The sequence below is a fragment of the Coregonus clupeaformis genome, chromosome 27 (assembly GCF_020615455.1).
Source record: "Coregonus clupeaformis isolate EN_2021a chromosome 27, ASM2061545v1, whole genome shotgun sequence".
NCBI lineage: Eukaryota > Metazoa > Chordata > Actinopteri > Salmoniformes > Salmonidae > Coregonus > Coregonus clupeaformis.
This window is the reverse complement of record NC_059218.1, coordinates 30,292,154-30,312,671: the sequence shown is the minus strand read 5'-3', so window position 1 is coordinate 30,312,671 and position 20,518 is coordinate 30,292,154. Positions and strand designations below refer to the sequence as shown.

Genomic DNA, 20,518 nt, shown 5'->3' with positions numbered 1-20,518 from the left:
GAGTGCCTTGCTCAAGGGCACATCGACAGATTTATCACCTAGTCGGCTCGGGGATTAGAACCAGCGACCTTTCGGTTACTGGCACAACACTCTTAACCACTAAACTACCTGCCACCAGTTGAAGTCGGAAGTTTACATACAACTTAGCCAAATACATTTAAACTCAGTTTTTCACAATTCATTACATTTAATCCTAGTACAAATTCCCTGTCTTAGGTCAGTTAGGATCACCACTTTATTTTAAGAATGTGCAATGTTTCGGGTAGCCTTCCACAAGCTTCCCACAATAAGTTTAGTCATTTAGCAGACGCTCTTATCCAGAGCGACTTACAGTTAGTGAGTGCATACATTTTCATACTGGCCCCCGTGGGAATCAAACCCACAACCCTGGCGTTGCAAGCGCCATGCTCTACCAACTGAGCTACACAGGGTGTTCTTCGGCTTGCAAGCACTCCCTTTTTCCTCCAAACATAACGATGGTCATTATGGCCAAACAGTTCTATTTTTGCTTCATCAGAACAGAGGACATTTCTCCAAAAAGTACGATATTTGTCCCCATGTGCAGTTGCAAACCGTAGTCTGGCTAATTTATGGCGGTTTTGGAGCAGTGGCTTCTTCCTTGCTGAGTGGCCTTTCAGGTTATGTCGATATAGGACTCGTTTTACTGTGGATATAGATACTTTTGTACCTGTTTCCTCCAGCATCTTCATAAGGTCCTTTGCTGTTGTTCTGGGATTGATTTGCACTATTCGCACCAAAGTACGTTCATCTCTCGGAGATAGAACGCGTCTCTTTCCTGAGCGGTATGATGGCTGCGTGGTCCCATGGTGTTTATACTTGTGTACTATTGTTTGTACAGATGAATGTGGTACCTTCAGGCGTTTGGAAATTGCTCCCAAGGATGAACCAGTCTTATGGAGGTCTACAATTAGATTTTCTGAGGTCTTGGCTGATTTCTTTTGATTTTCCCATGATGTCAAGCAAAGAGGCACTGAGTTTGAAGGTAGGCCTTGAAATACATCCACAGGTTCACCTCCAATTGACTCAAATGATGTCAATTAGCCTATCAGAAGCATCTAAAGCCATGACATCATTTTCTGGAATTTTCCAAGCTGTTTAAAGGCACAGTCAACTTAGTGTATGTAAACTTCTGACCCACTGCAATTGTGATACAGTGAATTATAAGTGAAATAATCTGTCTGTAAACAATTGTTGGAAAAATTACTTGTGTCATGCACAAAGTAGATGTCATAACCGACTTGCCAAAGCTATAGTTTGTTAACAAGAAATTTGTGGAGTGGTTGAAAAATGAGTTTTAATGACTCCAACCTAAGTGTATGTAAACTTCCGACTTCAACTGTAGGCCATTTACTGTACTACAGTTAAGTGCTCTCCAACCAACACTATCCGGTGCCTCTGACCATGGCTTGACCAAAGAGGTTTTATTAATGTCAAGATGGACAGGCTAAGAGGGCCAGTAGATTCCCCTGTATCCTGTATCATTATGTTCCTTTTGTTAACTTCCCTGTATATCTCCTGTCCCTCAAGTATTTCTGGTGAAATTAAGAGCATAGCAGCAGTTATTACATTTGATTTGTTTTGCTCCTCGGTGAGTGAGTGCATGTGTACTAGAATCAGAGCAGGTGGTCAGTCCAGTTCAAGAGTTCAGCAGTCTGATGGCTTGTAGATAGAAACAGTCTCTGAGCCTGTTGGTATCAAACGGAGTAAACAGCTTGTGGCTGGGGTGTGTGAGGACCTTGATGATGCTGCGTGCCATCCTCATGCACCATTTCGAGTAGATGTCGTGGATGGGTGGGAGCACAGTCCCAGTGATGTACTGGGCCATCTTCATCACCCGCTGTGGGGCGTTGCGATCGTGGACGAAGCAATTCCCGTACCAGGTCGTGATGCAACCAGTCAGGATGCTCTCGGTGGCGCAGCAGTAGTATTTGGAGAGGACTCGGGGTGGCATGACACATTTCTTCAGCCGCCTTAGGAAGTAGAGACGCTGTTGAGCCCTCTTGACAAGAGTGGTGGTGTTGTTGGTCAATGACAAGTCCTCTGTGATGTGCACGCAGAGGAACTTCAAACTGCTGACTCTCTCTACTGCAGTCCCATTGATGTGAATCAGGCATGTTCCCTCCTCTGCTTCCTGGAGTCAACAGTCAGCTCCTTTGTTTTGCTGACGTCGAGAGAGGGGTTGTTGTCCTGGCACCACAACGCCAGTTCACTTACCTCCTCCCTATAGGCTGACACGTCGTTGTTGGTTAGAGAGCCATGTTGTCAAGGAGACAGGAGAGATGTGTTAAATGGAATTACAGTACGTTTGCCTCCCTCTTTCTTTACTAATTCATGAGTTTACAAGGCCCATATAAGTCTGAACACCGTAGGGAGGTGTAAAACCATCAGACTCAGTGTAAAAGAAGTGAACGCATGAGAAACACACAGGCTCAGAGGAGAGAGAATCAGGGCCGTCCACAACAGAAGACATTGTTTACATTCCTCCTTCATCAACTTACCTTCATCTGAACTCCATCAATACAATCACACTGTAGCGCTGAACTTCAGCGATATGGATTGAATAGAGCTCTTAGATAATGTGCTCTGCTGCTGTGGGGGAACAGTAGAGCGATAGGTTGGCTGGCACACAGTGGTTTATTCATATCAAAAGTAATTATGCTCTACTCTCAATTAATAATAGATTAGTAAACAAACGTTTGACTACTTATTGTGTTCATCAGGACTCAATAATGTTCAGTCATTTTGAAACCATGGCATGTCAATAAACTACTAATTAGATTCAACAGCAGATGTACTGTTGCAATGCAGATAAACAGTGTACAGGATGTTGTTCAGTAAAGTACAGTACTGTGCCATAAGACAAACCAAATTAATTATTTTATGTTATTCTTTGCTGCAGAGATTTTGACCTTGAACAATAAGAGTGAGAAATTCAGGTGTAGGATCTTAATTTGATCACCCTTTTGTTGCTGAGAATTTTATGATGAAATGCAGATGAGCTTCGTGATTTACATAAATTCACTGAAAACACACACTAACAGACAGTTATATTAACAGTATTGCACTTTTCATTTTCTGCTTTAACTTTACAATTTTATGGGTAGTATCAACTCTTATCTATTATCGATTTAACTGCGACGTTCATGATTTCTAATCACAAAACTCTTCAGCAGAGAGAATAGTTCCTAAAGTCACACATCCAAATTCCGAAAGAAAGAAAGAAAGAAAGAAAGAAAGAAAGAAAGAAAGAAAGAAAGAAAGAAAGAAAGAAAGAAAGAAAGAAAGAAAGAAAGAAAGAAAGAAAGAAAGAAAGAAAGAAAGAAAGAAAGAAAGAAAGAAAGAAAGAAAGAAAGAAAGAAAGAAAGAAAGTTCACACACACATACACACATGGCACCGCTGAAGTTACTTTTCATGTTAGTCAGGAAAGTTTACTGAGAGGGGAACCCCTTGGGTCTGCTCTGACTTGAGAGCATCTGAACAGGTCACAGCTTCGCCTCTTATATGTAATGCGTTAATACATCATTAGCATTGTCTAGCATTAGTCTTTAATCATGCAAGCATCCAATCTGGCAACCTCGTGTGGAAGCTTCCAATCCGGCAACCCCATGTGGGCCCAAAAGATGTCTGGCTGTCTGACAGGTGATAGTTGTGGTCAGTAGTATTCTCTCATGTCTTCACTATCATTCCAACCCAATCACCTAATCAATCTGATTCATTCATTGTGTCCTCTCAATCAATACAAAAACAACAGCCACAAGCTGCAATGAAGGAGGTTTTAAAGAACCTCTTATTTTTTCTGTGTGCTTAACAATCTCTTTTTTTTGTTGAATATAGAGTGCGCTGACAGTGCCATTGAGGTTGTTGTGAAAAGTTAACATTAGCTGAGTTTCTGATGAAAGAGACTTTATTACATTGTAGAAGACACAAACCTTCTTCTAGCCTTCTCTATCAGTTGTTTCTAGTCATACTCTGTGAATGGTAAACGTCTATGATTTGATGTGCGTTATGCACTGCAAATTAACTATCCTTCAGAGACAGTTATTTTGAAATTAATTAAATTCAGTTGAAACGTATTACATTTCATTTCAGGACACTAGTTGCAGTTATTGCTGTAAATAACAATACATTGCAAGCATGTAAGTCTCCCGAGTGGCGCAGTGGTCTAAGGCACTGCATCGCAGTCCTAGCTGTGCCACTAGAGATCCTGGTTCGAATCCAGGCTCTGTCGTAGCCGGCCGCGACCGGGAGACCCATGGGGCGGCGCACAATTGGCCCAGCGTCGTCTAGGGTAGGGGAGGGAATGGCCGGCAAGGGATGTAGCTCAGTTTGTAGAGCATGGCGTTTGCAACGCCAGGGTTGTGGGTTCGTTTCCCACGGGGGGTATAAAAAAAATAAAAAATAATAATAATAATAATAATGTATGCACTAACTGTAAGTCGCTCTGGATAAGAGCGTCTGCTAAATGACTTAAATGTAAATGTAAGCATGCGTAAGTAAGTAAAGAAAGAAACAAAAACTTTCTCCACAATACAACAGACAATATTTAAAGCCATCTCTTTCTCTGTGATGCTTTATGCTGAAATGTGAAAGTAAGGTGAAGAGTGGGAGTAAGCTGCCTGTTTCAGCAAACCTACTCAAAACAAAGCCTAGAGCTAATAATGCTCAATAATGAGAGAATAAGCTAATAACGGGAGACAAAAACCATTGTATTAGACTTCAGTTTTAATGGCTGTGGATAAACCCACTCTGAAGGAAATGGTTGGTGATGATAACAACTGCTAATTATGGTAATTATGACCTTTTGTGCTTGAATGATCCTTGCTCATGTCAAGAGTGTCAGAGAACCTAAGTGCCCATAGATTTACTTATGTAATATGCATGTGACATGTGCCATTTAGCCTCAAAAGTCAATCCTCAAACACAGGCGATTAACCTTTTACTGCAGTGGGCTAAATCAATGTCACACAGAGTGATTCTTGTAGACTTAAACAAATCTACTTTCAAACAAAAGTATACACCTCACACACATGGTTATGGGCTTAAAGAAAATAAGACCCCTGTATCATGGCAGATATAGAGTTGGAATGGATTGAATTTTGAGTTTTCATTCCAATGTTACACTTTATATATATATATCACAGAAGTCTGAAATATAACAAAACTGTTTGACATATAACACCGGATTTTCGTTGTTTTATTTGTAGTAATCGTTATTAATTATGACATTTTGAAAAATATTAATAACATTCTCACCCATGAGGCCAAATAGGTCACTTTTGGTAATTGACTGCAGGAAAGGGCTACAACCTGCCTGGCCTGAAAGGAACCATCCACAAATACTGATAGTAAGCTCTCTGTGCACTGCAGTACTGGTACTGTACATAATGTGATGTACGATGTAACAATGGCCTTGAGCTGAATCAGAGACACTTGAATCAAAGTGGTGTCCCTGTCCCTGATATAACACCTGTTCATGTATATATAGGGTTAGCTGCAGAGTGTTTTGGGAAGAGGAGATAGAAAGAAAAGGGGTGCATTAAACATAAATCTGAAACCATAAGCTGTAAAGGGCAGTTCTTTGACAGAGACATCTGCAGACGAAACTGTTGGTTCCACTGCTGCAGCTCTACCTGACACACACACACACACACACACACACACACACACACACAATGTACAGGGACACCGACAAACTCAGGGGCGCGCGCAATCACGGGCGCACGCTCGCATCAGACTGCACACTACAATGCCAGCCCTGATTCCTCTGCTCTCCCTCAGAATTCGACGCTTTCTCTGGATGTTTGTGGCAAGACTGCTATGAAGGCATCATAAAAGGCTGGTCTTATTCTCTTAGCAAAACGTAGAGAGTTTTATTTAAACTTTTCATCCTGCCTTTAGCATTCTCTTTATTTTGTGTATTCCTGTTGTGGGTAAAACCACATACCACAAAAATATGAGTTCTGTGCGTCGGTAATTTTTTTCCTTAGGCTACCTCGAAAATAACCTAGATTCATGCCTAACTTGAACGAAATTCTGATTATGACTAAAAGTTAACACATCGTGGATAGCCTATGGTCATGGGGGTAAACTTGAATTTGGGGTATATAAACCAATAACGTTTGGATGAATTGTTTAGCATGAGAGCAGGTGAGCCAGTCTTCGTGTTTGTCTAGTGAGGCGACGTGCGCATTTCCCGCTGAAAGAACGAAGCGGAGTATTGGAGAACGGAGGAGAACGGCGCAGTGATCTGTGCTGGGGATTACGCCTCCGAACACCGCAGAAAAGCCAGCCGCACCGATATGGGTGAGTGGATACCGTCCGATTTCGAAACGATTGTGGGGGGGACCCGTTGGTAGCTTACTGTTCAATGTAATATATTCATAGTCAAGCACTATCTTTCAATCAAGAGCGGATGATATGAGTCAGTGCCATTTTTTTCTCTGAAGGGTAGAGTGGCTGCAGTCTGCACAGGTAACAGGAGACTGAGGGGTATGAGATTAATATTTTGTCATTATCAAGATTCGAAGCATAATGGATATAAAATGAACCTTTATACCACTGTTTAAAAATGAGCATGTGTCTCCTGCTTTTAATTGAAAGGCTATAAAAGGTGTGGTGCACTTGTTTACAGATCATTTGATTTTGCTAATTATTTAATGATGCATTTGTTTATATGCATAGGCTATGCACTAATGCGTTATGGACAGTTGTTGAGATATTCTAGTTTCGCCAAAGTGTTGCTTTGCTCTGCCCTGCTCTGTATGAGGATTCCACACTGGTAAGACGTCGGTATGGTCTCATTATTTTATTTTTTTATGAATATATTTAAAACAATTGACCTCTGCCCCCCTTAGTCATCCAGTGTTGACCTAGCTGATGAGCCATCCCTGCCGTGAGGCAGGACCCAACAGGTCAAAGGGGCAGTGCAGTCAAAAACGTGATTTTCTTGTATTTTATATATATTTCCACACTATGAGGTTGGGATAATACTGTGAAATTGTAAAAATTATGATAATGTACTTTTAGTGTGAGAGTTGTTTGAAAAGACTGCCTGAAATTTCAGCTTCTTTGGCTGGGTGGCATCACCAGGCGGTATACACAAAACATTAGGAACACCTGCTCTTTCCATGACAAAGACTGACCAGGTGAATCCAGGTGAAAGCTATGATACCTTATTGATGACAACTGTTAAATCCACTTCAATCAGTGTAGATAAAGGGGAGTAGACCGGTTAAGAAGGATTTTTAAGCCTTGAGACATGAATTGTGTACACTACCGTTCAAAAGTTTGGGGTCACTTAGAAATGTCCTTGTTTTCGAAAGAAAATCACATTTTTTGTCCATTAAAATAACATCTAATTGATCAGAAATACAGTGCAGAAATTGTTAATGTTGTAAATGGCTATTGTAGCTGGAAACGGCTGATTTTTAATGGAATATCTACAAAAGCGTACAGAGGCCCATTATCAGCAACCATCAGTCCTGTGTTCCAATGGCACGTTGTGTTTGCTAATCCAAGTTTATCATTTTAAAAGGCTAATTGATCATTAGAAAACCCTCATGCAATTATGTTAGCACAGCTGAAAACTGTTGTGCTGATTAAAGAAGCAATAAAACTGGCCTTCTTGAGACTAGTTGAGTATCTGGAGCATCAGCAATTGTGTGTTAAAAATATTTAAGTGCCTTTGAACGGGGTATGTTAGTATGTGTCAAGAACTGCAATGTTTTTTCACACTCAGCAGTTTCCCATGTGTATCAAGAATGGTCCACCAGCCAAAGGAGATCCAACTAACTTGCCACAACTGTGGGAAGCATTGGAGTCAGCATTGGCGGCAGAATCTCTGTAGAACGCTTTCGACACCTTGTAGACTCCATGCCCCGACAAATTCAGGCTGTTCTAAGGGCAAAAAGGGTGCAACTCAATATTAGGAAAGTGTTCCTAATGTTTGATATATGGTATACTCAGTGTAAGTTAATAGACGAATAACAAAGAGAGTTTGCCCTCCTCTCTGGTAGGTTAGCGTTTTTTGTTATGAATCCTGTTCTGGAGGCAGCTCTGCGGAGTGGTCACTAGCTAGCACAGCCACAAAGTCATAAAATCATATTTTAATCCTAAACCTAACCTTAACCCTAATCTTAGCCACACTGCTAACCCTAATGCCTAACCCTAACCTTAAATTAAGACCAAAAAGCACATTTTTGTTTTCATGAATTTGTACAATATAGCCAATTTTGACTTTGCAATTGGCCTATCTAAGAGGACATCGCTCAGTTCTGCCTCCAAGACAAGACTCATGACAATAAATGTCAACCTGCTCCTCTCTGCCAATAACAGCTAGTTTTCAAGTTACACATCCCTCCCATTAGGCTCCTCCTTCTCTCAGACTACTCCCAGACACCAGACAGTCCTAGCAAATTTCTTGCTTGAGAAATCTTAATTTTCTATAGAGATAAAAGAAAACGGCTGCATTGAACCTTTAAACCCAATTACTGCTTCGCCTATCGACTCCTTTAATCAGTGGCTAGAGATAGATTCCTCATGGAGTTATCAGCTACTGCAGGCCACATCACTGCCCATTAAGTTCACTCTAACTCCTCAGTATGGATAGCAGGGGAGAGAGAGTCTGACAGTGGCTTTAGGCATACATTTCTACCTACCAATGCCATGGCTAGCTTCTCTGATGGGATATGCTATCCCTACTGACACCTGTGCATCAAAATGAAAGCTCCAGTGATCTGTCACTTTTGGAGATACACGCTTAAACGGTCATGCCCTGCCCCCGGTGCCCTGTCCCCCTTCCAGCCCAAATGTCAAGTGCTGGTAAGTTGCATGGCCGGAGGCGGGGGGGGTGGGGTGGGGGGGGTGGGGCTATTTCATATGACCTGATTTTGGCTGTTGAAGCCTGATCTTAGTACACCTGGCACCTCATGGCAGCACTGTAGTGTAGTGGAAGTCCTAGAAATTAGGAATTCATGCTCTTTTACAATGGTGACATTTCACATGCCTCATGTGTCATAGCTCATGTGTCAGAGGAGAGTTGGACTGAAATCCAACCAACTAATTGGTTCTCACTAGTAGCACTGGGAAACTTTCATAAATATACTTGCTTTGCTTTGTATGAATTCTGAATGCTTCATACATCTAGGAACCTGCATCACAATGAGACAAATCAATACACACATGAATAACAGCTGATTTTATTTAACCTTTATTTAACCAGGAAGTTCCTTGAGATTAATAATCTTTAAATTTGAGACCTGTATATCAAGCCCTTTTACATTTAACTGTGATGGAACAAATGAAAACAGTTATACTACCTTCTACTTAAAATGTCTTCCCTCCCAATTAATGTACATATCCATTGATGCAGGTTCTGGCATGGTTCTGTCTCTCAAGAGCCTCTTAAGAATTGGTTTGGTGGGAAATTGACATTTAAGGGCTATTAACATTTCATTGGTGGCTCTTACCTACAAATGACTGTTGAACACCATCATAGAAGGATAGGTGATGGAGATCATTGGGGCTATAAGAAGGCATGGTCTAATCGTCAGCTGTCTTTGATGTAGAATGGTTCCTCTATGGCTTTATCTGTCTGCTGCCATGATCATTTACGTGTTCCTTGCTGATTGTGCTTGTTAAACAAAGTGTAGAGTGGATCCATGCTTAATCCCCTCCGCCTTGCATGTTTACTAAAACAAGACATGCAGTAACTGCTCTCAGCTTCATTGAGACCTGGGATCACATATGGCTTAATGTAGCCACCTACTTAATCTCCTCCTGGATAAAGATACTTACATATACTTTCTTTTATGGACATTTCTAACACACTTTGTGGTTGGCATTTCAAAGAAACAATGGAGAGGTCTATTTTTGATTTAGTTGCAATGTATTCCTAATTATTTATTCTAAAGCTTGGTTGAAAAAAGTCAATATGGCTGAACAGGCTATCAAACAGAGTTACTTCCATGGTTAGGCCTTATTTACAGGCTGCACCCGAGCGGTTCGCTGTCCATTGTAATGTGGTGCTGAATTTCAGAATTCTGATTATGTCACTGTCCATGGTGCTGAATCTCCTCCCGCTGCTATTACAGCTTGTTTCCTGTGACAAAGATGCCACACACTTAAAGCAAACAGGTAAAAGCATTATAATGTGGTTATAATGCATTGTAAAACTTGTCATAAGCATGTATGACCCCCTCATAGATGCTTATAACAAGTTATAGGCTTCATACCTGTCTGCTTTAAACAATTAAATAAAGTTGTTGGCTCAGCTGCAAGCCTGTTCATTGATAATGGGCAATGAAACCCTAGAATTATCTATACTCTTTTTATTATTGTGATTATATTAGCTAATCAGCACTTAATGCCCATAATTGTTCAGTTTAATCTTGGCATTAACTCTTAACCCTTGAGTTGTTATCTACTCAGTGTGAAATTCTGGAAAATATCGCTTTGCATACTTTAGAATAAATCATATGGCAAAATAGACCCACTACTATACCATTATATGATATGCACTGGAAAATACTAATAAGCACAGTTAAGGCATAGGAAAATACAAAGTTAAATGCAAGCTAGTTCCCCCCCAAAGCCTATCGAAGAGAGCGCATAAGACAGCTCTTGCTCTTCTCTTGAGCCTTCCCCGATATGTTTTTTCTCAAATAATTTATTATGCTGTGCAAATCCCTCCCCCAGCCTCCCACTCTGATTCCAGGGATGTGTGTGTGTTGGCCTCTCTCCCTCAGTTCTGCTTCGGCAGGTCAGAGACGTACCAAATCTGCCTCATTCCAGCCACACAGAATCATTGAGGTTAAGGATGTTTGTCCTCATTTCATTTAAGGCTCTAATTTATGCACTGTAATCCAGGCTGAATTTCTCTCACAATTACTCTCTCTTAGTAACCAGCTCCTATACTATACGGCTACAGCTGTTGCTGTGCTATACACTCTTAGGAAAAAAGGTGCTACCGTATCTAGAACCTAAAATGGTTATTTGGCTGTCCCCATAAGAGAACCCTTTGAAGAACCCTTTTTGGTTCCATGTAGAACCCTTTTTGGTTCCAGGTAGAACCCTTTTTGGGTTCCATGAAGAACATTTTCCACAGAGGGTTCTACATGGAACCCAAAAGGGTTCTACCTGGAACCAAAAAGGTCTCTCCCACGGGAACAGCCGAAGAACCCTTTTGGAACCCATTTTTCTAAGAGTGTAGCTTTAGCTCCTCTACCACTGCCTCACCTACCTCTGCCTCCACTACCACTACCTCCACTGCCTCTGCCTCCACTACCTCTGCCTCCACTACCTCTGCCTCCACTACCTCTGCCTCCACTACCTCTGCCTCCACTACCTCTGCCTCCACTACCTCTGCCTCCACTACCTCTGCCTCCACTACCACTGCCTCCTCTACCTCTGCCTCAACTACCACTGCCTCCACTACCTCTTCCTCCACTACCACTGCCTCCACTACCTCTGCCTCCACTACCTCTGCCTCTGCCTCCACTATGCTCTACTACTGCTCCCTTGTTCTACTGTGAACTGGAATTACAGCTCTCTCCAATTTCTAAATTAATGGGTGTAAAATAATGGGTTTAAAGTGTGTAAGGGTACTTCATTTCAATATTGCAATTTAAGTTTGACCAATTAATCTGTGTTGCATGATGGCAGTCCTGCATCGGTAATATGTCCCAGACTTATGTGGCCTGAAAGTCTTTTTTTAATTGTATGTGTCTTAAATCTGAGTGAACACACTCACTATTACAGTATATCACATAGTGCTACTAAGCCAGAGCTTGGCTCAGCACTAGTGTTGTCATGATACCTACATTTTGACTTCGATACAGATACTAGGTTTAGTATTACGATACTCGATGCCGAAACAATATCACAGCAAAAAATAAAAGAAAGCTTATTAGCTAAAGTCACAGATTGTTTAAAAAAATTAACATTGCACAATATGTTGATAACTAGTAGAACAACTAAAATAACAAATATAATATATTCTATTCTATATTCAATTTATTTAAAAAATAAAACACCATATTAAATAATAGAACAATATATTACATTTTCCTTATGCAAAACCATATCTGGGACTCAGAGCATACAAAGTATATATTTTTTTACATCTAAACTGTTTAAAAATGTTATTTGATACATATCAGGGATAATTTGCTCATCTATGGCCATAATATTGGGTCAAATTACAATTATTAGACCTAAGATTCATTATTCATTACAGCTAAATAATTGTATGTATTAAATGAATAGTTTAGTTCCAAAACAACATAAAAAACACTTTGAAGCTAATTTCTGAAGCTTCAATATTGCAATAGTTTACTGTGCAACACTACTCAGCTGTCACGCCCTGACTCTTAGGACTTGTATTTGTTGAGTCAGGGTGTGTATTTTCTGTGTTTGCTATGTCGATGTTCTATGTTTAAGATCTAGAATGTGTAGATCTATGTTGGCCTGTGTGGTTCCCAATCAGAGGCAGCTGTTGCTCGTTGTCTCTGATTGGGGACCATACTTAGGCAGCCTTTTGGCACCTGTTAGTTGTGGGATCTTGTTCCGTGTAAGGTATGTTGTGTGTATGCTACCTTGGACTTCACGTTTCGTTTGTTGTTTTGTCGTGGTTTTTATTCGTTAAATAAACATGTATGCTTATCACGCTGCGCCTTGGTCCTTCTCGTTCGTAAACGATCGTGACAGAAGACCAAGCAGCGTGTTCAGGAGCAAACACTGGGAATTAAACAGGAGGTTACGTTAGTAGATGTCCTCCTCGGTTGGGGGAGAATCACGGAGGAGGCCGTCCGTTACCGGAGGGCGATGAATGAGGATGCCCAGGTAGGAGAGGAGAAACGGCGCCAACAGTGCCGACGACAGAGACCCGAGAGGCAACCCCAATCATTTTTGGGGGGGGGCACACGGTGTGGACGACGAGGCAGCAGGAGGCAGCGACATGGCGAATCTGCAGGTTAGGAGAGGAGGCCACCAGGTTACGGGGGCTATTGGTCCAGAGGGAGCAGGAGTTATTTGGTCAGAGGGAGGAGCTACAGGAGGCTATAAAGGAGAAGGAGAGTGTAGAGGCACGGCGAGAGGAGCTGGTTAGGCAGCAGAAGGAAGTGGTGCGTGTCGCCAGTCCGGTCCGGCCCATTCCTGATCCCCGCACTAAGCCAGTGGTGCGTGTTCCCAGTACGGCCCGACCCATTCCTGCTTCCCGCACAAGACCAGTGGTGTGTGTTCCCAGTACGGTCCGGCCCGTTCCTGCTCCCCGCACTAAGTCAGTGGTGCGTGTTCCCAGTACGGCCCGACCCATTCCTGCTTCCCTACAAGGCCAGTGGTGTGTGTTCCCAGTACGGTCCGGCCCGTTCCTGCTCCCCGCACTAAGCCAGTGGTGTGTGTTCCCAGTATGGTCCGGCCCGTTCCTGCTCCTCGCATCAAGCCAGTGGTGCGCGTCGCCAGCCCGGCCCGGCCCGTTCCTGTCCCTCGCACCAAACCAGTGGTGCGCGTCGCCAGCCCGGCCCGGCCTGTTCCTGCCCCTCGCACCAAGACAGTGGTGCGCGTCGCCAGCCCGGTCCGGCCTGTTCCTGTCCCTCGCACCAAGCCAGTGGTGCGCGTCGCCAGCCCGGCCCGGCCTGTTCATGCCCCTCGCACCAAACTAGTGGTGCGCGTCACCAGCCTGGTCCGGCCTGTTCCTGTCCCTCGCACCAAGTCAGTGGTGCGCCTAGCCAGCCCGGTCCGGCCTGTTCCTGTCCCTCGCACCAAGCCAGTGGTGCGCGTCTCCAGCCCGGTCCGGCCTGTTCCTGCCCCTCGCACCAAGCCAGTGGTGCGCGTCTCCAGCCCGGTCCAGCCTGTTCCTGTCCCTCGCACCAAGCCAGTGGTGCGCGTCGCCAGCCCGGACCGGCCTGTTCCTGCCCCTCGCACCAAACCAGTGGTGCGCGTCGCCAGCCCGGCCTGGCCTGTTCCTGCCCCTCGCACCAAGCCCGTGGTGCGCGTCGCCAGCCCGGCCCGGCCCGGCCTGTTCCTGCCCCTCGTACCAAGCCAGTGGTGCGCGTCGCCAGCCCGGCCCGGCTTGTACCTGCCCCTCGCACCAAGCCAGTGGTGCGCGTCGCCAGCCCGGTCCGGCCTGTTCCTGTCCCTCGCACCAAGCCAGTGGGTCCAGTCCGGCACGGCCCGTGCCTGTTCCACCGGTGCCTGGTCCGGCACCGGTCAGCTGCTCCACTCCGGAGCCAGAGCAATCCGCTCCACCGGGGTCCAGTCCAGCTCCGGTCAGCGGCTCCACTCCGGAGCCAGAGCAATCCGCTCCACCGGTGCCTGATCCAGCTCCAGTCAGCGGTTCCAGTCCAGACCCAGACGTCTGCCCCTCTCCAGGTTCGGGGTCTCCCACACCAGGGTCCAGACAGGGCTTGGTACGTCGTGGGAGGAAGGAGAGGGGAAGCTGCGCGCCGAGGTCCAGACCAGACCAGGGGCGCAACAGGGAGGTGGAGAGTAAGTGGTGGTCATGCCCAGAGCCGGATCCGCCTCCGAGGCGGAGTGCCCACCCGGCCCCTACCCTGTTATGTTTATGTGGCGCGGTCGGAGTCCGCACCTTTGGGGGGGGGGTACTGTCACGCCCTGACTCTTAGGACTTGTATTTGTTGAGTCAGGGTGTGTATTTTCTGTGTTGTGTTTGCTATGTCGATGTTCTATGTTTAAGATCTAGAATGTGTAGATCTATGTTGGCCTGTGTGGTTCCCAATCAGGGGCAGCTGTTGCTCGTTGTCTCTGATTGGGGACCATACTTAGGCAGCCTTTTGGCACCTGTTAGTTGTGGGATCTTGTTCCGTGTAAGGTATGTTGTGTGTATGCTACCTTGGACTTCACGTTTCGTTTGTTGTTTTGTCGTGGTGTTTATTCGTTAAATAAACATGTATGCTTATCACGCTGCGCCTTGGTCCTTCTCGTTCGTAAACGATCGTGACATCAACACTAATACATACTTTAAGCTGTCTGCTCCTGTGTCGCAAGGAGACACTAACAATGGTCAGAGTCTAGACTATGGATTCTCTTGCGTCTATCACTTTCCTTATCCACTCACTCACCTTAACACCAGAGACCTTGAGTTAGCCTGGGGTAATGTACTATAAAGGAAGTGTTTGATCTTGCCATTTTATCTTTACAAGGAGGGGGTCAGTCCTCCATGTTGTTCTTCTTTGAAGCCCTTAACCCCTGTAACCCCTGGTAACTACCCACTATAGAGGAGAGCATGTTTCTATGTAGGCAGCAGCTCAGAGTAGAATACCAGAGATGTTCTACTTAAGCAATAAGGCCCAAGGATGTATGGTCTATGGCCAATATACCACAGCTAAGGGCTGTTCTTAAGCACGACGCAATACGTAGTGCCTGGAAATAGCCCTTAGCCGTGGTATATTAGCCATATACCACCAACCCCCGAGGTGCCTTATTGCTATTATAAACTGGTTACCAATGTAATTAGAGCAATACAAATACATGTTTTGTTGTACCCATGGTATACGGTCTGATATACCACGGCTGTCCGCCAATCAGCATTCAGAGCTTGAACCACCCAGTTGATAATGTCTGATATAACACTGCTTTCAGCCAATCAGCATCCAGGACCCAAACTACCCTGTTTATAATCACTGACATTTAAGTGTTTTACGGAGCTCTGACATACTCGAGTTGTATCTTCTTCTTCTTCATTTCAAATACACATTAGAAATAAACAATTTTGAGCCATGTTATCTTAAGACCACATTTCTTTCCCCATTGCTAGTAGTTCAACGTCCATATTGATTTATACTTATCCAGGAAATCTATTACTGAGTGTGATTGAATAGGAATTTTTTTTACACATCCTATACCGTATCTGACCCATGCTATATGTAATATTTTTTGGTTCTCTGAAGTGCTCCATGGTGCAGCTCTCACGGTGCTGGCCACTCTACTCACATGGGCACTCTGGGAAATAGCCTTTGTGTCAGTGCACAACAAGAGGACTGTGCATTCAAATGAAATATCAACTTGTCGCCCCGCCAAAGAAGACGACAGCTGACTCTGCCATGGCTGCCAGAATCCAACTCAGTCTTATGAAAGAGCCAACCTCTGTTTTAGATGATTTTAAATGAGTTGCTTTTAAATGAACTAACCTTGGAGGAGCTCGGTGCCATCAATGTACAGTATTTTAGTATTTATTATTTTTGAATAGCTTTTTATTTGCAGCTGTCACGATCGTCGGATATAGAGGACCAAGGCGCAGCGTGGAAGGTGAACATACTTATTTATTAAATGATACACGAACAAAACAACAAATCGATACGTGACGTCCACAGGTGCAAAACACAAACCAACACGGAACAAGATCCCACAAACACTGTGGGAAAACCACCTGACTAAATATGGTTCCCAATCAGAGACAACCAGCAACAGCTGATACTCGTTGCCTCTGATTGAGAACCACTCTGGCCAACATAGATATACAAAACTAGACTAGACACAACGAGCACAAAACATAAACTCTACACACCCTGGCTCAACTTAAAAGAGTCCCTAGAGCCAGGGCGTGACAGCAGCGCAACCCTGAGGTGGTAGCTATGCTTACACCAGAAGCTCGTTTCATGCCTTTGACTTTGTAAAGAAGGTTCTGTGGAATGTACTAACATTCTGCCACGACCTTAAAGTAGAATGTTGCAAATGAAAATGGCATTAGAATAAATTGAGCTGCCAGTGTTCATCCTTTTATGAGATGTTCCTCTCACTGATGATTGTAGCAGAAGTAGAGCATTGGGAGGCACAAGCTCAATGTGTTCATCCTAAAATGAGATGGAAAAGTAGCCGTAGTCTTTAAGTGTAGCATTACATCATTGGATAGAGAGGGTGCCAGATAAAAACCTGGCTGGGGCTATTTTATGTCATGGTAATGTTAGCTAAGCATTGTGTGTGTGTGCGTGTGTGTGTGCGTGCGTGCGTGTGCGTGCGTGTCTCTGTGTCTGTAAGTCCTTTGTCATTGCATCTCTCATGTTCTTTCTTAATTCCCCTTGGTATGCCTACAGAGGCAGGCTGGGGCATAACAATTTGTTTTACTCTATTTTATCTAATAGGCTTGTTGATTAATCTCTGTCATGCAAGTGGTTTCTAGAGAGCATTAGCCCCACCTTGGGAAGGCGGACTCCTGGCAGGCCCTATATTATGTCAGATCCATGTGATAAGGGAAAATCAGGTTACGGCTGAACAGGATGTCACGTTTAATGACCAGTAATGACCTGATGATTAATCAGAGACGTCTTTCTGCCTGGCGCTCTTTAAAAGCCCCAGAGGGAGCCCGATAAAGTCACATCCAATGGGTTTTATCGCTCCACGTCCGTTCATAGGTCTATGTTGAGCCGACGTGTGCTAATTAGCGTAGCCGTCATGCGGAGATTTCAATGAGCCTGAAGCATGGGGAAATTATATGTTACATCTGGGGAATTTTCCCGGATGTCCAGGTGTGTCTATTGATTTCCCCACTATGGAGTGGCACGTGTTCTCATGCAAGCCACCAAATGGTGTGTAAGTGATCTAAAAGAAGAGAGGGTTCTCTGTAGGCTCACTGGAATGACCGTTTAGGTAAAAGTGATGAGTCTGTAAATTGCAGTGGATGCTTGGCCAGCTCTGTCGGTGCACTCTTAATGAAGGTGAGGGCGGTGGCTATGCATACTGTATTGGTTTAATGACCTCAGGGCTTCATTTACACATAGCAGCTTGAATCATCCTTTCCAATACACAGTTTGAATCATCATTTCATAAACTGGAGGCTGCATGATTTTCTCTCACAGAGGAGTTTTTCCTCCAACTATGAGCCAGAGAATCATGGGAAAAGAGATTATATGAGGAAATTGCCTCTCCTGTAATGGATTTCATTTTGATGCCTTAGAATATCAGGATTATTCGGGGCTGCAATGGGTGACTGATAAAATGCAGCCTCAAATTGGATACTGATCATTTTGTGACCATACTTGTTAGTCAGAGTTTAAACAAGTTTACACGGATGAAAGGCAGCTTAAAGCCAGAACCAAAGGACTGTGAGATGAAAGATAAAACAAGGCATCAGCACATTTATTCATCCAAGACCAAGCAAGAACTCTGATCAGAGTGGTAACATGCTACTAACAGGTTTCTGTTTCTTCATGTCTAGTGCATGTCCAGTTCTGTTACTAACACCACTGGACACAAAGAAACAGAAATAACTTAATAGACACTAAAGCCAATGTACGGCAATAGTCTGGGCTCTCAAACCACCAAGGTCAGAACATGATCAAATACTGAGGGGCCACAGAATGTAAATGCAATTCAAAGGCCAGACACGTACTGCATTTTTAAAAAACATTATGAAATCATGAAAACCATACGTCTTTTCATGAGTGAGCTGTGGCTTTACCAAATAGGTTAGGACATTTTAAATGAGAGATTGATATTCCATTGGAAAAAGGAAAACCTGCACTTACTGGAAATAGTCTTTAGAAGTTTTATTTTCTTAAACAGCAGCAAAGGTTGATATTTCATCGCATGATTTAGGAAAAGAAACGTACTATGACTGTGATATGTGGTTGTCTCACCTAGCTACCTTAATATGAATGCACTAACTGTAAGTTGCTCTGCATAAAAGTGTCCTTTATGTCCTCACGGATATCGAGTGAGAACACTTCCCTAGAGAATTGGCTGCTCTGATCAGGGGCCCCATTAGGCTTGTCATACCTTCATACTGACCTTGTGCCATCTTGCGATATTCAGTAATACCGGCACTGAACACAAGGAATGCTATTTTCAAACCCCACTGAGCCTCTGTAATCTGAAGATTAGCAACGCTAACAAGTACATGTAAAATCTCATAGCGAATGCTAGCTAAATGCTAAAGAGCGCATTGCAAAAATGTTATACAATCTCTGACAAACTCTTTGCAGGACAGACATCCCAGCTCCTAAAGTTATACAAGTAACTAAAAAATGCTGCTCACAGTTTGCTGCACACACAAAAACAAATATTAGACAGCAAGGCTCTTGATCCAGGAGGGGATTCCCTGATGTTACCAAGAGAAGCTTGATTTTGCAAGAAGCTAACCACTTAGCTAGATAACTAGCTACTAAATTAGCAAACCAAATGCAGAACTGCAGAGCATTTAGCACATTTTAGACAGTTAACTTAATACTTATAAGATATATAGCTGGCAAACATTTTGTTGTGAATTCCATACTACAGTGAAGTGACTCAGAAGGATCTGGTCTCTAGTCCTTGTGTGCTTGTAAACAAACACCATGTGACTGGGGTTCTAAAGGTAAGCTTCATAATGAAAAAAAAATGTGACAGGTGAAATGAAGAACACGATCTGCTTTATCTCCTAACATATTGCACAAGTTGACTGTAGGAATTTACTTTAAAAGTAGCTACAAATATTCAAATGTATTAAAAATTTTTCAAAGAAATAGTTTCAATAGTATATTTTTTAATTTTTTAATTTCACCTTTATTTAACCAGGTAAGCCAGTTGAGAACAAGTTCTCATTTACAACTGCGACCTGGCCAAGATAAAGCAAAGCAGTGCGATAAAAACAACAACACAGAGTTACATATGGGGTAAAACAAAACATAAAGTCAAAAATACAACAGAAAATATATATACAGTGTGTGCAAATGTAGCAAGTTATGGAGGTAAGGCAATAAATAGACTATAGTGCAAAATAATTACAATTAGTATTAACACTGGAATGATAGATGTGCAAGAGATGATGTGCAAATAGAGATACTGGGGTACAAATGAGCAAAATAAATAACAATATAGGGATGAGGTAGTTGGGCGGGCTAATTTCAGATGGGCTGTGTACAGGTGCAGTGATCGGGTAAGGTGCTCTGACAACTGATGCTTAAAGTTAGTGAGGGAGATAAGTGTCTCCAGCTTCAGAGATTTTTGCAATTTGTTCCAGTCATTGGCAGCAGAGAACTGGAAGGAATGGCGGCCAAAGGAGGTATTGGCTTTGGGGATGACCAGTGAGATATACCTGCTGGAGCGCATACTACGGGTGGGTGTTGCTATGGTGACCAATGAGCTAAGATAAGGCGGGGATTTGCCTAGCAGTGATTTATAGATGGCCTGGAGCCAGTGGGTTTGGCGACGAATATGTAGTGAGGACCAGCCAACAAGAGCGTACAGGTCACAGTGGTGGGTAGTATATGGGGCTTTGGAGACAAAACGGATGGCACTGTGATAGACTACATCCAATTTGCTGAGTAGAGTGTTGGAGGCTATTTTGTAAATGACATCGCCAAAGTCAAGGATCGGTAGGATAGTCCGTTTACGAGGGCATGTTTGGCAGCATGAGTGAAGGAGGCTTTGTTGCGAAATAGGAAACCGATTCTAGATTTAACTTTGGATTGGAGATTCTTAATGTGAGTCTGGAAGGAGAGTTTACAGTCTAACCAGACACCTAGGTATTTGTAGTTGTCCACATACTCTAGGTCAGACCCAGTC

General features: G+C 43.4%; 1 protein-coding gene across 1 annotated transcript in view; it reads left to right on the top strand.

Annotated features, from left to right (window-relative positions):
- The first annotated feature begins 5,771 nt into the window (after positions 1 to 5,771).
- Positions 5,772 to 20,518, top strand: part of LOC121541730 (leucine-rich repeat transmembrane neuronal protein 4) — a 61,249-nt gene continuing 46,502 nt past the window's right edge. Inside the window, exon 1 of the mRNA XM_041850997.2 lies at positions 5,772 to 6,325. Within this exon, the coding sequence (XP_041706931.2) occupies positions 6,322 to 6,325 (4 nt within the window). The 5' untranslated portion in view covers positions 5,772 to 6,321. The remainder of the gene's footprint in view (positions 6,326 to 20,518) is intronic.